The following is a 16,534-nucleotide window of genomic DNA, read 5'->3' on the forward strand; positions in this document are numbered from 1 at the left end:
TTCCTGTTACTCTTAATGTTTTTATATTATATTTTTGCATATCGTAAGCTGTCCAGAGCCACTTTGGATAGGGAGATGGGGAGCATATAAATTTAATAAATAAACAATCAACATTTGTTTATCTCCAATTCTTTCTAGTCGCTTCGTTCATCTCTTCGTTCAATTGTTAAAAGCAGCCCATAAACATAGCTGCCAAGAAAATATTATTGAATGCCTGGAAATAAACCAATGCTAGAAATCAGCATTACAGCAGGCTGGAATGAATCTCGGGTATTAAGCATACTATTTCATTCCATAACTCCTGTTCTCTGTCCAAACCACTGCAATACAATACAGTAGTTGTTAACCTTTATTGGCACAGCCCACAGCTGTGATCACTAGATGGGCCTCTGAGGAGAGAACTAAAACAAGTCTATCTAAAAACTGAAAATGGCATGTATCATTTGGAGAAGCGTATCCTATGGAATGAGAAACCACACATAAAATCTGCTATGGGATGATCCCTCAAGAGAAATACATCTTCATTAGCGAAGAGAATCACTGGCCTCCTGAGGATAACAGCATATCCACCACAACCAGGTAATCTTTCCAGTTCTCTGCTACTGAGACGAAAGATGGAGAACACACAGAGTGACAGGCATTCATGTTTGCAAAATGAGGACCTTTCTTAAATTTGGACCATGCAGAAGTTGCATTAACTTCTCAGTGAGAGATTCATTGGCATAGATCAGTGGTTCTCAGCCTGTGGTCTGAGGCGGAGGGGGGAGTGGGTCCCTGAAGGCTTGAAGAAATGTTATGATTTAAATCATGAGTTAAGTCTTGGGGATCCGTGTCCATAGTCAGCGGCCACGAAAGGTATTTAAAGGGAGTCCATGGTGAAGAAAAGGTTGAGAACCACAGACATATATAATTTCACCAGAGATACCTAAACCTTTGCATGCAACTAGAGATAGTCCTTGACCTATAACCATTCATTTAGAGACTTTGAAGGTACAACCGCACTGAAAAAAGTGACTTATCACCGGTCTTTGCGCTTACAACCATCAAAGCATCTCCATGGTCACGTGATTGTCTCCATGGTCACATGATCATATAAACCCTTCCACCCCACTTACTAGAGGTTTAAACTAAACTCCCTACCTCTGCTTTCCCATCTCTATCCCCTCTAAAAGCAAGTCCTAGTTGGGTCTTAAAGGCAGACATTCAAACAGCAAAGAGGTTCGCAAGGATGCAGCAACTATCCTTTTGTAAGTGTTGTGTTTTAGCCTAAACTTTATGAGCTGAATTTTTTTATGTAACTCCTCAAGGCAAGAAGTTGCAAAAAGGTTCTTTGCTTGCTTGCTTGCTTTCCTCTACACTTCAGCCTGGAGTCAAGGTGAGGTTTTTTAAAAGAGATGAGAGATTGGAGGGCAGAGAAAGTAAGCTTTGCTTCAACACCCAATGGGGAGGGGGTGAGAAAGATCAAGAAACCTATCCCTCCCAGTTTTTTTTATTTTATTTATTTAAGAAATTTTATTTTATCTTTATTTTTTGTTGTTGTTATTGAAGAAATGTGGCTTTCTGGGGAGGGAGGAGGTTAAAGCAAGGGAAATATTTTGAAGTGGCTGCCTTAGAATGCACTGTCTGTCTATAGAGATTCTCAGTTATCCAGTTCATGGTTGTCCCAAAGGCGATTTTTCAAAAGGCAACTGGACTTTGGATTTCCACCCCCTTTTTAGATGTTTCACTCCTCATCCAAGAAGCTTCTTCAATTCCGACTGAATGGTGGACAATGAAAGGATCCCCAACTGTCACTATTCAGTCAGAAACTGAAGAAGCTCCTTGAATGAGAAGTGAAACATCTTCAAAGGGGGGAAAACAGTTGCCTTTTGAAAATGCAGGGTCTGGTTTCCCAAAACCTAGCAAGAGATAGAAAGGGTTTGCAGACTCCTGACGGCCAGCTTATTGGAGGAGAAAGGCTAAGCAACTGGTCCTTTTTTGCCCCAGAAAGGCAGGGACTGTGTAGCCAGAAAGAATTTAAAACTTTTCAGTGCTCTCAGTAATAAAACTAGGTATAAAGATACATTGAGCTTGCACACAACAATAGGCCCAATTTCTTGTGAACTAGCACCATGCTGTGCAATACATCTCAGATGCTGCTAGGACTTTCTTTTTCTGAATCAGTTACCAGGATACTGGAACCCTATATTGTTGCTCCCATACAAGTCCCAGCAGCATCTTCTATATCCAGCAAAATAAGATCATTGCAAGTGAAGCTTTACTTCTTCGTGCATTCATTTCAATTAATGGGAATGAGATTACTGTCCTAAATAAAATGTTACTGTAGGGGTCCTTGGTGCTCTCTGAACTTGGTTGGTTTCTTGCAGGTATTTCATTACCCAACTAGGTAACGTTGTCAGTTGCTCTTGGTTTAAAAATAACCCACTCTCTTCTAACAAGGATGATGTTGCCTAGTTTGGTAATGAAACATCTGCAAGAAAACAATCAAGCTCAGAGAGCATCAAGGACCCTAGGGTTCAACCCTGAGCTACAAATATTCTCTTATAATTGATAAAATGTTAGTCTTTATATGTATGGTTACCTTCATAATTCTTAGGAAGAAGAAAAAGTTATTGCTGCAAATTAGGTATCACATGTTTGCCTTACGTGCAGGGGGCACACCAATAATGAGTGATGACAGGACGAGGCAGAAATTATAGTTTCTCATCAGACCTAAATTGAGAGACTAAAGGCTAACCTCATCTTCTTCCTGGGCACTTTCATCATCGTCGTCGTCGTCGTCATCATCATCATCCTCTTCGTTCTTGTAGCCAGGAGGAAGTGGTGGGCCAATCAGCTCCTCATCAGAGTCATCGACTGACTCCTCGGGGGGTAAGGGAGGACCAACAAATTCTTCATCCAGACTGTCTTCACTTTCGCTACTAGACATCTCTCTGAGTGGAAGAATTACAAGAAACAGAACGGCTAATAACAGGTATTCTGACTACTTAATTGTTATAAGTATATAAGTAATTGGTCAAGGCCAGATATTGCTTATGGCATTAATCAATTGGCGAGATTTAATGCTGAACCAAATGAACGTCACTGGCAAGCGCTAAAGCGTATATTAAGGTATCTTAAAAAGACAATGCACTATGCATTGTATTTAGAGCCAAAAGATGATTTGATTTTAAGTGCATATGCTGATGCAAGTTTTGCAACAGATATAAAAACTAGAAAATCAACTTCAGGTATGGCTATACTATTAGGTAAAACACTGATTGGTTGGAGGTCAATTAGACAGCAACATATAAGTATGTCCACAATGGAAGCAGAATTTTCATGTTTATCATTATTATGTACTGATTTAATTCTGTATAAACAGTTGTTGTTAGATATGGGAGTAACTGTTAAGGATACCATTGTAGTGTATGAGGACAATCAAGCAGCCATAAGGTTGGCTACAAATATTGCTGTAAAGACTAGATCTAAGCACACTGACCTTAGATATTTGAATGTTAGACAATCTGTGAAAAATGGTCTAATAAGTTTGGTCTATTGCATGACTGAAGAAAATTTTGCAGATGGATTTTACAAAAGCCCAAGGTGCAGTAAAGCACAAGGAAAATTGTGAAAACTATGGGTTGAAATTGTAAATAGATATATATATTATTATATTACCCAAAGGGGAGAATGTTAGGGATAACATTGGTTACCTAACTTGGTTTGGATAAAAATAATATATATAAACTACGTTAGTGAGTTTAAGTGTATGTATCACTTTAAACTGTAAACCAAGTATTTGGGTGCGGTTGTAAAATCACCATAAGAGGGAGCAAGAGAGCTCACTGTTTCCCCTGGCTTATACTGGAATGCTGACAATGATAGATTGATGGTGATAACTGCGTGTTTGCTAAAAAGAAGAAAAGGGTTTGATTTTTCTTCATATCTCTGACTGCAAAGAGATATATCACTGGACTGATTGATTGTAAGTTTAATGAACTCTTTTTCGACACTGGACTTTGCAAACTGAATAACCCCGGACTGACTGAACTTAGTGTATGACATATGGACCGTTTGACTATGCTATAACTCTTGCTGGAATAAAAACTATTTAACTTGCACAGTGTATCTGTTTTACTGAGTGTAAGCTACTACAACGTTTTGTCTCCCATATCTGCCTGTCTGCTAGACTGCCGTTGCACGTTCTGCTAGGGTGTATATCCCTAACAGAAGTCCCTAACCTGTCCCTTCTCTTTTTTTGTCAGTTGCTAAATCATGTCCAAGTCTTCATGACCCTATGGACTATAGCAGGGGTGTCAAACTCAATTTCATTGAGGGTAACATCAGGGCTACGGTTGACCTCGGGGGTGGGGTGGCGTGGCTGACTGGGTGTGCATGTCAAACTCAATTTCATTGAGGGTAACATCAGGGCTATGGTTGACCTCGGGGGTGGCGTGGCTGACTGGGTGTGCATGATCGACTGGGTGGGCGTGGCCAGTTTCACGCCACTTCCCAAACTGCTGACACGTTTCCTCTTTGCATTGGGTGGACCGGGCCGAAACAACATTGGCTTAATCTTTCTTCTTCGCACCAGGTAGACTGGGCTGAAGCCACATTGGCCTGAACTTTCCTCTTCGCACCAGGCAGACTGGGCCGAAGCTACACAGGCCCGATATTTCCTCTTCATATTGGGTATACCAGGATGGCCCTATGGGCCGGATCCAACCACATCGTGGGCCGGATCCAGCCCACAGGCCTTGAATTTGACACTCCTGGACTATAGAAGGCTCCCCTGTCCTCCATTGTCTCCTGGAGTTTGCCCATGTTCATTGTGTCAGTGACATTGTCTAATAACCTCATCCTCTGCTGTCTCTTTTTCCTTTAATCTTTCCCAACATCGGGGTCTTTTCCAGTGAGTCCTCTCTTCTCAATAGATGGCCAAAGCATTTGAGCTTCAGTTTCTCAAAGGGGCTAATGAAGAAAAGATAGCCTGGAATGGAACTGGAATGGAATGTCTGTGCAAAGAAATAAAGAGAATGAGCAAGAAAGATGGCCTAAGATTTGCTAGAGCACAGAGGGATGTGCAAACACAAATGGGCTAACCATGATGCTTGTCAAGTAGTTACATTTTTGGAAAAAATGAAATACCTGTTCTTGCAATATGTTTCCCTATGCAACACTTTATAATGCTGCAAAGAGGAAAGCAATGATTCTCCTCGGGAGCTTTGTGGTAACCTGTCCTCTGTTGGTCTCCCTAATAAAAGAGGAATTCTCTCTAAAAGATGCTGAACGCAATTAGACTTGCTCTTCTCTTTCAGGGGGGAAACATTTATTTATAAAATGCACATGCTGCCAAAACTTTAAAGATTTATAATATTTATACCTGGAAGATACTTTTTTCACTGGTTGTGATCCTGCACCCCCTGATGAATCGGCACCTCCTTGCTGGCCTGCAGATTCTTTTTCTTTCTCAGCTGCTTCTTTCTCACGTTCTTCTGAATAATAAAGGATTCCCAAAAAGAAACATGGATTGATATAGTCAAATATTATTGTATTACATCAAAAGTCTCCAAACTTGGCAACTGTTAAGACTTGTGGACTTCAACTCCCAGAATTCTCCAGCCAGCATAAGTACAGTTGCCAAGTTAGGGGACCCCTGCATTATATGAAAAAAGATGAACTCCTGGTTTTCATGGTAATACTGCCACCTACTGAAAAAAAATCAGTTAAATCTCTGCAAATTCCTGTTTGGTTAATCATTCCAAATATATAAATTAAACAGATCAGCCCAGAGTTTTCAGAACTGAACTATCAGAAGACCAATAAAAAAACCCGAAACATCTAAAAATATTTTTCTCCAAAAAATTTCAAAAATTCTTTCTTTCAAAAATTCACAAATTTTAAATGTTTGAGTTGGATAGTACTTTGGATGACTATTTTGGATAGTAAAACAAGCTAACACTAAGCCAAGTAAACTTTAGCCATCACTGCTTTTTCTTAGTTGCTAAAACATTGCTGCAATTTTTATTTTATTGTAATTCCTTTGAGCCAGTGGAGTAGAATGGGACTTCAATCAAATAAGTAATGCAATTATTTATATTGTTATCTTTTAAAAATATAACTAGTTTGTCTTATATTACAGAATGAAAAAGAAATTTAAAGTTCCATCTAACATTCTAGCAAACTGTGGTTTTCATATAGTATGTATGCATATTAATTTTGATAACTCTAACTTATTTTTAACAATGTGGCGGTCCTGATTCTCGGTCTTCAGTGTAAATACAGGCAGGAAAATGTACATTTAATGCTCAAAACAAAATAAAGTAAAATATTTTTTTGTACAGCATATCTCACCAAGAATTTTTCTACTTCGTTCTGCAGCAGTTCTTCGGGTTTGTTCAAACATTGCAGTGAAGTCAAATGTTCGAGCTTTCTTTCCTAGATAGAAGAAAGAAGAATCTAATTTCTTAGAAAGTGATATTAAAAGAAAACATCCCTAGGCAATCTCAAAATACCACTATATGAAACTCAGTGAGAACTGGTTGCCTTACCAGGATGAATCCCACAACCCTCCAGCAGGCCATGCTGACTGAGAATTACAAACATAATTTAGCCCACCTGAAGATTAAGGAATGCTGTGGTAAATAATATATATATTTTACAATGCAATCCTATATTGCATACTGTGCAAAAGTCACACAAAGTTAAGGGACTTATTACAGGTAAATATATTTAAGATTGCAACTTTTATTAGAACAGCCCTGCTATCAGAAACCAAAGGAGACTCTGAGAATCAGTTTCCTGCAATCAGACACTTCAAAGAGACTCAAGTATGGATTTTAAAATAATGTTTCCCAATAAGTATATTCTTGCTTTTCTTACTTATATATGCAAAACAGAAAAATACTGATAGATTAAAAATTCTTGCTATATTATTTCAAATGCTTGATATCTGCAAGCCTAAAATATTAAGATAGTAAATTAGAATGATCAGTTTTATTGCCAGAAACAAACCAACAGATGAAAATTCTCACTCAACAAGTCTCTTTATATACCAAAGAATTTACATAAAAATAACTTCATCCCACCAACTTTCCAGGATCTGACTGGCTCCCAGAATTATTTTCAGGATGAGATAACCAGACCACGAAGAAAAGATATAAATCTGATGTTGATATCATTTAGTTACTTAGCCATGGATAATAAAACTATTTTTCCATTCTTCTATAATTAACACCAGAATAACTTAGACATACTTCCACACAGGAAATATGTGGAAATATGTGAAAAACAGATGGACAACTTAAAAGACATGAGAAAATACACTTTAAATAAAGGACCAGGCAGCATAACATGGAATACAGATTCCTTTTTCTTAGAATATTCAGAATGTTTACACTTAAACATTGGACTACAGAACAGAAAAATTCCAGCCTGTGGCATGAAACATTGCTTTATCAGCCAGCTGATATTAAGGGTCTTTCTAAAGCAATAGAATTAATCTTCTTCCTTATCTCAGCTTTTGCAAGATATATTTTTAAAAAATCATTTTTTAAACTTCATGCATCACACAATACACTCACAATGGTAGGAATGTTTATGCAGTGACTTAGCTGCTGGCCTGCTGTTTTTTTCCTGTTATTGTAAATTCTAGTTGTGTAGGTTAAAAACTAATCATATTGTGAAACTTTTCTTCTTGGGGGGGGTGGGTGGGTTTGAGGGAACTTATGTTAAGAGCTTTACAAAATTCAAAAGTTAAGGACAAGCTGTCCTAAACACTGGTTAATCTTATTGAAATGGAATAGGGAGTGTGGGGAGGTAGCTTTTCATATTCTGCTGCTTTTTATAGCAGGTGTGTGTGTGTGTTTGTGTGTGTGTGTGTGTGTGTGTGTGTGTGTATCAGAAGCAGCGCTAGAATAACTGAGAAGATGAAGGCATTTGCAGTTGGAAATAGGAGTCCTCCAGAAGAGACATCCAGAATACAGCTAAGATAGAAATACCTTCTAGTCCAGCGGTCACCAACCAGTGGGCTGTGAGAAAATTTTGGTGGGCCGCAGAGAAATCTCACCCCCAGAGCACCCCCACAAAGCAATTAATCCAGGCTGTGCAGAAACTCAAGGCTGTGCTGCCCACATGGCCCGCAGGAACCCTCCCTGCCCACTCACTCCTTACCTGGTAAACTTGCCTGCTAAATGGCTATCTTTCCTTTTTCCGACCATCATCTGTTCTGCTGTGCCGGGAGATTTAGATTAGCTAGGAAGCAGGAAATGGTTGGATTTCTTGCTTTCTAGCTAGTCTTTAGATCTTCGGCTCTGCACAGCCCAATGCTTGCAAGCAAATTCAGTGCAGACTCATGGCAAGCAAATTTGAGAGATTGAGCTAGCCGATGGCAGATAGATAGATCACTGAATGATTTTGTGAGCAACTTAATCTGCCTGCTTTGCCTGATTTGGGGTAAAAGTTGCTCTTTTTTTCAATAAAAAATTCACTATTTACATGAATGGTGTGTTGTGAGTTAATTTTGTGAGTTTGCTTGCAAGCAAATTTTATGTGACTGGGCTAGCCAATGGAAGATAGACTGGACTAGCCAATGGAAGATAGATAGATTTCTGAATGAATCTGTGATTCTGTGAGCAACTCAATCTGCCTGCCTGCTTTGCCTGATTTTGGGTAAAAGTTGCTCTTTTTTATAAAAAAAATCAATATTTATATAAATATTTATAATATTTACATACAAGCCATGCCCAGCCAGTCACATGACCAAGCCACACCCACAAATTAGGCCATGCCCACAGAACCAGTTAGTGGTCCCTGGGATCTAAAATTATGAGTTTGGTGGTCCCTGAGGTCCAAAAGGTTGGCGACCCCTGTTCTAGTCTAAAGCAAGGGTTTTCAAACTTGGCAAGTTTAAGACTTGTAGACTTCAACTCCCAGAATTCCTGAGCTAACATGACTGGAGGAGGAATTCCTGAAGTTGAAGTCCATAAATCTTAAAGCAGTCAAGTTTGAAGACACCCCCCCCCCCCTCTAAAGCAAAAAAGAAAGAAAAAGAGGAATCTGAGCAATGAAAAAGCCTCCAAAATTCAGTATTACTTTATTGCAGAGATACAGCTGCCAAGCTGAGAAATCTGAAAAGGAGGGTCTCCGGTTGATACTGAACACAGTTATTCTTCAGCCCGTAGATTGCCAAAATTTGGGATTCAGTAACAACTGGAAGCCCCCCCCCCCTCCTCTCCATCTCATGCATCCCTGGGCTTCAAAAGCCCCCGAGCATCACCAGGTCTTGCTGTTTCGGGGTGGGGTGGGGGAATCTATGGGGCCAAATATAAACATTCCTGCCCCTGTCAACTTTCAGCAAGGTAAGCAAGGGCGTCCAGGATTTGCAGAAACTATACCCCCCTCACCCCCAGAGCCCCGTCCCTCCGGATAGGGGGACCCCCGATTCACGTAGAGATCTGCATGAAGTTTTGCATCCCACCCCACCTCTCTCCTTCTCGTCCCCCGCGGTTCTCCTCCAACTTACCGAAGCCCGAGAAACCCATCGTAGCCGCCAGCTCCGGATCCGGTCCTGCCATCTGCTCGGCTTCTGAAAGGATACAGATACATTCAGCTCTCTTTCCCTGCGAGCCTCTGCGGAGGAGGAAAGAGAAAGCAACACGCCTGCCCACTCACCGTTCTCCATCGCGGGCTGCTGCATCCCAAACGCAGGTTAAAACTCTGCCGGAGCCACCACCGAAAACCACAGGGAGGAAGCGGCGCTTTGGAAGAAGAAAGGGGCGTCTCCTTGCTTGGGAGAGTATAGAGGCCTCTAGCGGCCGGAGGGGGAAATGACCAGAGAGAGCAAATTCAATTCAATTCAGTTTATTACAGCCCTAAGACTAGACCAGAGACCAAGACAAAGCGAGCTTAGGGAAGCGATTAAGGCACAAGGGTTGAAGCCGGGAAGTCACTCTCTCTCTCTCTCATCCCTAGGAAGCAGACAATGGCAAATCACTTCGGAGGAAACTGTAGGGATAAGTCCATGTAGTCGCTTTAAAAGAAGTGTCTGTGCACCAATGGAACTCCTGAAAGACCAGGTTAAGGGGAAAAAATCACCATGGAAAAATATGTCTATGATCACTAGGAATCAACAACAACTTGATGGCATATAATCAATCAAACATAGACTGTGAACGGGTTTGTATATGAACTTAACACCGATTTCAGCACTAGAGTCAAAACTAGTCAAAACAAGATTGTCTGTGCCACCCTATAGACTTAACAAGACAGCCAGCCTGGTGTAAGACAGCTGTGAATTCTAATCCCATTTTACTTAGGTGATCTTGGACAGGTCAGTCTTTCTCAGCTCTATGAAAGAGGCAATGGCAAATCATTTCCGAAATCTCGCGGAAAGCAAACGCTGGGAAGGAGTCAACTCTGTTCATCAGGGGTCAATTAACCCACACAGAGACAGACCTGAGTCATCCTTGCTCCATCCAGAGAAATGTCTTTTCTGTCTTGTAAAGTAAGTAGGATTAAACTGCAGCACAATGCTGCAGGCCTTGATCAAGTCTCATTTGTAATTTCTTGAACATGGCTCAAGATTTTCTTGGCCAGAACAGTGAATGGCCATGACCTTCTCCTGTATTGTGGACTTCCCAGCTTATTCTGTACTTTCGGGATGTCATGAAGGTCTCCCATTCAAGTACTAATCAGATCTGGCCATGCTTAGCTTCTTCTGCCAGCCAAGGTCAGGTCAAGCAGGTGCTGCACCTGTGGAGATTCTGCAGAATGATGCACACTGAATACAGAGGTGTATGCGTATGTGTACTAATTTCTTGAATTTATATAGTTGCCCATCTCACATACATGACTTATAAGTGAGACCTACCAGAGATAGGAGGATAAGTTGTCAAGTATTTGGCATGTTGGAATCAATGCATTCTTTTGAATAAAATACTCAGTAACAAAAATGCCATGTAATTTAAACCAGCACTTCCCAAATCCCAATCCACCTCGTGGCTGAAAATAGACAAGCAGTGCTTTTACCACATGCTTAAAATGTATTACATTTGGAAGCATGGACACTAGAGGAGGGCAAGAGTACAGGTAGTCCTCAACTTATGGCCACAATTGAGCCCAAGATTTCTGTTGTCAATGATGAGACATTTGTTAAGTAGATTTTGCCCCATTTTATGATCTTTCTTGCCACAGTTGTTAAGTGAATCACTGCAGTTAAGTTAGTTGTTAAAAGAATCTGGCTTCCCCATTTACTTTGCTTGTCAGAAGGTCGCAAAAGGTGATCATTGGGACACAGCAACGATCATAAATATGAACCACTTGGATTTCGGGCACATGTTCATGAGGATGCTGCAAAGGTCATAACTGTGAAAAATGGTCATAAGTTACGTTTTTCAGTGCCATTGTAACTTTGAACGGTCACCAAAAGAACTGTTGTTAAGTCCTGGGCTATCTATATCTCCACATCTGCATTGAGTCTGCGTGAAGAGGAGCAGTATATTTCCACATGACATTCCAAGGGACCAAAAACTGGGAATGACACTTTTTCCTCTTTTTCTTCCCCTCCCAGCTGCTGTCAGTTTCCTGGGCGCCTCGCGCTGCTCCGGGCAAGAAACAGTCGCGCTCTTCACAAGCCCCGCCCTCCAGTCAGAGTAAGAGGGAATTCCTCGCCTCTCTTCGACCCAACAGGCCGGAAGTGTGCGTTTGTGATTCCTCTCTAGAAGCTTTGCTCCTCTCTGACCAGCCGCCGCGTTGGGCGGGCGGGCGGGCGAGCGCGCGGGGGTTGCCGGGATTGCCCGCGAGGCGCGCGGTTCCTCAGCGGCCCGCGTTGGCCCCCTTGAGAGGCCGGGATTTTCTCCGCCGCGGTCATGCCGGTCGCTCTGAACCCCGCGGCCGCCCCGGCCCTTCAGGAAGCCCTGGAAAACGCGGGGCGTATTATCGACCGGCAGATCCAGGAAGACCGGTGCTACCCAGACCTCTCGGAGTTGCTGAACGTGCCCGCGCCCGGTGAGGAATGCCTTGTTGGGAAGCATCGGACTTTCCCTCCTGGGCGACTACAGCGCCCATAATTCTCGCCCGGCATGCATGCTTTTCCGAGGAATCCTCTAATTTTGTGCAAGGCACCCACTTTTTCCTGTTCTACCACCTTTTTTAGTGACACCCCTTTTCAGTGTCGCACCTCTGACTGCAGTGATTAAATCGCTTTTTTTTAATTAAATCGTATTGCCTAATGGTTAACTGTCCACTCTTACCAACAGCAGTCTCGTCTGAGGGTGCCTCTCCGAAACTTAATGTAGCTTTGCCAATGGCAGAAGTATAGGTAGCCCTATACTCAGGATCACAATTCATCATCTTTTAACAACCCCATAATCCCTTGTGGGGTGGAGTCTGGGCAACTAAATGGAGCTAGCAGAGTGTTTACTGGCCGGATGCCCTTCCTGTCGCCAATGCAGAGTTTTGTTTAGTAGATATGTTCTCACTATGCCCAGAGAGAGAAATACCTGCCTCTACCTAGGATGGAACTCACAGCCTCCTGATTGTGAAGCAAGAGTTCCACCTCTAGGCCATTGCACCACTTCTACTTAACGCCCACAATTGACCTCAAAATGTATGTTGCTAAGTGAAAAGTTTGTTGAGTGAGTTTTGCCCCATTTTACGACTTCTCTTGCCGCATTTTTAAAAGTGAATCATTACAATTGTTAAGTGAATCTGGCTTCTCTATTGACTTTGCTGGTCAGGAGGTTGCAAAAGGTGATCACATGATCTGGGGACATTGCAAACCTTCATAAATATGACTTAGAATAATGTTATTATCACTTTGAATGTACACAAATCGGCATACATTAAAATGAAATTTCGTTGCATACAGCTGAACCAGTTGTCAAGCATCCAAACGTAAATCACATGACTGTGCGGATACTACAACGGTCATAAGTGTGAAAAATGGCCTTAAGTCACTTTTTCAGTGCCATTGTAACTGAATGGTCACCAAGTGAACTGTAAGTCAAGGACCACCTGTATTCATATGCTTTTATGACGGGACATGGGGAGAATAATCTATCTCTCCTTTGCTGTCACATGACAAAATAGAATGATCCAATGAAACTTAAGAATGGAAAATAGGATATATTAAAAATAAAAGCAGTTAATAACTACAACAATAAAGCTGAGTAGTCGGGTCTAATTTTTTGGATAACCATAGTCAGGCTGCAAGCTAAAAGTGATTGCAAATATATTGTTTCCAAGAAATTACAGCGTAAAATTTACCAACATGGGAAGGTTTTAAAAAACATTTCACTTTTAAAAACCAAAAGGATTCAGTTGAATGAAAAGGTTTACATTTGGCTTTGAAAAAGTAAGATACATGTCAGGTAAACCTGATGGTTATCTTGCAGCCAGCCTGCCATATGTATATGATAGAAATATATTCCAGATTTAAATTTGATATTTTTAATAAGGTAGCCAAGCAGTTTCTAAGCAGATGGCAGTTAATTTGGCTGATCTCGAGATCAGTCATCAGAGTGGTTGGTTGTGTCATCTTTTTTAACCTAAATCCAAGGAAGCTGTTCTGGGGGTAAAATAAGTGTCTAATAGAATGAGAGAAAATAAATTTAGTCAGTTGAAAGGCAGATTAAAGATTCAGTTCAGGTATGTGTGAATTCCTCTAGCAAAAAGGTAACTCTGAGGCATGCAGCCATAAAAGAAATCAAAATATTCCAATATAAAAATAAGAACAAAACCCACAGTCAAAGCATGCAAAGACACATTGCTTCCCAAAATAACTCACCTAATTCCTCGTCCCAATGCCTGAAGTAACATCCAGGTCTTCAAAGATATCGGTGACTGTGGAATCCTTTTAGAACATATATTTGGGCTGATTTTTCAGAAGGTTCTAATCTTTTTTTTAAAAAAATATTCCTTGAAGAATTGTGCCCCCCTCCCCCAAATTTCTCTCAGATTTTTCAGAGGTAACTTCTTATAAGTAAATAGACAAACAGAAACAGAAATATCAACCAAAAAATACTAGGAAAATCATTTATGTACTGTATCTCATCAGAGTTACATATTGGTATAGCAGTATTTTTGTTGTGTCTTCTTACTGTTTCTTTTTTCATTCCCCTCAATTACAGGTAGTCCCTCCGTTTCTGGCATGTCAGATATGGATTATCCATTACAGGGGCCTGGCTTCCTTTCCATCCCCTGCCTTCCAGAAATAAGTTCAATTCGAAGAGTTCCTTTACCCCATGAACTTGTTGAGCAATTTGGACGTATCCTCATTTTGATATTAGTGAAATGTTATGACAAAATTTTATCTCAAAGATTGAAAAATGTATTAGAAAAGTATATTTTTATTAATTTTGAAGGACTGAGATGTTGGTACTTTTTAAAAATTATAGTTAAGAATAAGGAATTTTGTCCTGTGGATAATTCCTCCCACCCTTCCCCCCAGAATAGACTTTAAAAATTGCTTTTATTTACATAAATTTGTGCCAGATAATGTTAAAATTCTCAGAAGTTGAAGCATTAAAACTCTCAGAAGTGTAGCATTAAAAATGTATTTTCAGGTTTGAGTGCCCAGCACAATACTGCAATCTGGATTTATATAGTTGCCCTGATCTCTTCTTGTATCAGGCAATATCTTCTAAGTTCCATGTATTTATTCCTTAAAACTGGGTACCTCAGATATGCAATGTAACTGTATGATGGGAGTGTTTCCTGAAATCAGTAGAGCATGGTTGACTATTGATAGTGACATCTTTATGTGGAATTATGAAGATGGGTATGTAGATGAAGAATTTGTATCTTGGAATAAATGTATATTTGTGTACATGTATACACACAGGATATTCGACTCAAAATTGACTGTGATATATATGTACGATCTGCATAAAAATTAAAATGGTACACTTACCAGTTCCAATTCAGGTTCCTTGAGAAATATGTCCTACATCTCTTATATTTTAATACAGCTTTCTTGTGTTGCTTTTCTTAGGGGAGACCTTGCTTATTTTGATGGTCTCAGTGAAACCATTCTTGCAGTTGGATTGGTGAAACCAAAAGCAGGTAAAAGATTATATAACCAAGCCATCTAGGGACAGAGCAGAGAATGGGGAGTTCTTATTTTTTGAGAGAACAACCCTCTATTTGGTATCTGTAAAAAAAAAATTGAAGTACAGTTTTTGTAGAAATTGTGCTTCGTGGATATCTTCATATAAAGCAATTAGGATAACAGCAAACTTCCATGTCTTCTGAAAATGGAAGCACAGTTGGCAGAGTATCTTTCATGCTGTAAGCATGATTTTCACATACTTAAAAGTAGCAATGGAATCTTCTAGCCAGAACAATATAAAGAAACCATGGATTGTTGGTTTTGTGTTTTGTGTGTGTGAGTGTGAAGGGGGGTATTCTCTGGTTTCTGACCAGAGCGAGCCATGCAGCAGGGGTCCCCAACCGCCGGTCCGCGGACCGGTACCGGGCCGCGGAACAAGCCTTACCGGGCCGCTGGTTGCTGGGCGCCGCCATCTTTTTGGTAAAAAAGCAATTTTTCGTCAAAAAGATGGCGGCGCCATGCTTCGGTGAGCTTTTCCGGGTAGAAAGCCATTTCTACCCGAAAAAGCTCACGAAAGTGCTAGGCGCCGCCATTTTTTGATGAAAAATCGCTTCCGGTGACATCACGGAAGTGATTTTCATTAAAAAAATGGCGGCGCCCAGCTGACGCGGAACCGGGCCGCGGCGTCGAAAGGTTGGGGATCCCTGCCATGCAGTACATTTGGATGAAGTGGAAAACCAGGCTGAACTAATCGGGATAATTCTGCAGCCCTGTCCATGCACAAAAGAAGCCAGCAGCTTCAAGCAAGTATTTTCCAAATAAGCCTTAAGCCTTGTTCATGTGAATTTGATAGTACTGTATACATTAACAGAGCGGCACAAATTCTTTCAAACAGACATTTTTCAATGCATCTCTTCCAATCCTAAAAGTAAACCCTCCCTTCAGGGTAGTGTGTTTGCTTTGTAAGCTTATCCCAGTTGCCTTCTTTACCTGTGTTTCAAAGCAAGGGGGTTAAAAGCATATGTGTATAGGGAAGTAGTTGATAGCAACTTTCCAAGCAGTCATACAAACTTGACTGGTGATCAAAAAAGGCTTTCTAAACACTCCCATGCATTGCAGTATGCCTCTTTTAAAGGAGTTGTATGGTTCTATAAATCAGCCTAATTGAAGATTGACTACAGGGATCTTCCCCAGGATAGAAAATTAATAGTTACAAGACTTGCAGTAGTATTTCAGGCTATCAGGTATTATGAAAGTTCTCTTCGTCAAACTAACGTGCTATATGTGAATCCTGATTTTAATTTTGTTTAGAGACCACTATTTATAGATTTGGACAATATTTTTGTTAGTGAAAAACTGATATATGGACACGTTTTCTTTTATTTTTATTATTCACAGGAATCTTTCAGCCACATATACGGCACTTGCTGGTTTTAGCTACTCCTGTGGATATAGTAATTTTAGGACTCAGCTATACTACCTTGCAAGCAGGTAGGTTGAAAG

General features: G+C 40.7%; 2 protein-coding genes across 3 annotated transcripts in view; one reads left to right on the top strand and one right to left on the bottom strand.

Annotated features, from left to right (window-relative positions):
• WDR70 (WD repeat domain 70) overlaps nt 1-10,501 on the bottom strand; it is a 124,820-nt gene extending 114,319 nt beyond the window's left edge. The window contains exons 1-5 of the mRNA XM_087958505.1: nt 9,655-10,501; nt 9,506-9,568; nt 6,337-6,420; nt 5,366-5,477; nt 2,738-2,933 (exon numbers count right to left, since the gene is read on the bottom strand). Of these exons, the coding sequence (XP_087814631.1) occupies nt 2,738-2,933; nt 5,366-5,477; nt 6,337-6,420; nt 9,506-9,568; nt 9,655-9,679 (480 nt within the window). The 5' untranslated portion in view covers nt 9,680-10,501. The remainder of the gene's footprint in view (nt 1-2,737; nt 2,934-5,365; nt 5,478-6,336; nt 6,421-9,505; nt 9,569-9,654) is intronic.
• A 1,216-nt stretch (nt 10,502-11,717) lies between these two features.
• The window catches only part of NUP155 (nucleoporin 155), a 30,509-nt gene continuing 25,692 nt past the window's right edge, over nt 11,718-16,534 (top strand). For both annotated transcript variants that reach the window (XM_087958506.1, XM_087958507.1), the window contains exons 1-5: nt 11,718-11,988; nt 14,112-14,249; nt 14,665-14,761; nt 14,975-15,045; nt 16,430-16,522. In XM_087958506.1, the coding sequence (XP_087814632.1) occupies nt 11,850-11,988; nt 14,112-14,249; nt 14,665-14,761; nt 14,975-15,045; nt 16,430-16,522 (538 nt within the window). In that variant the 5' untranslated portion in view covers nt 11,718-11,849. The remainder of the gene's footprint in view (nt 11,989-14,111; nt 14,250-14,664; nt 14,762-14,974; nt 15,046-16,429; nt 16,523-16,534) is intronic.

Source organism: Notechis scutatus, chromosome 2 (genome assembly GCF_049901735.1).
Source record: "Notechis scutatus isolate UNSWTSFEM ecotype Mainland chromosome 2, rNotScu1.2, whole genome shotgun sequence".
In the NCBI taxonomy this organism is placed as follows: Eukaryota; Metazoa; Chordata; class Lepidosauria; order Squamata; family Elapidae; genus Notechis; species Notechis scutatus.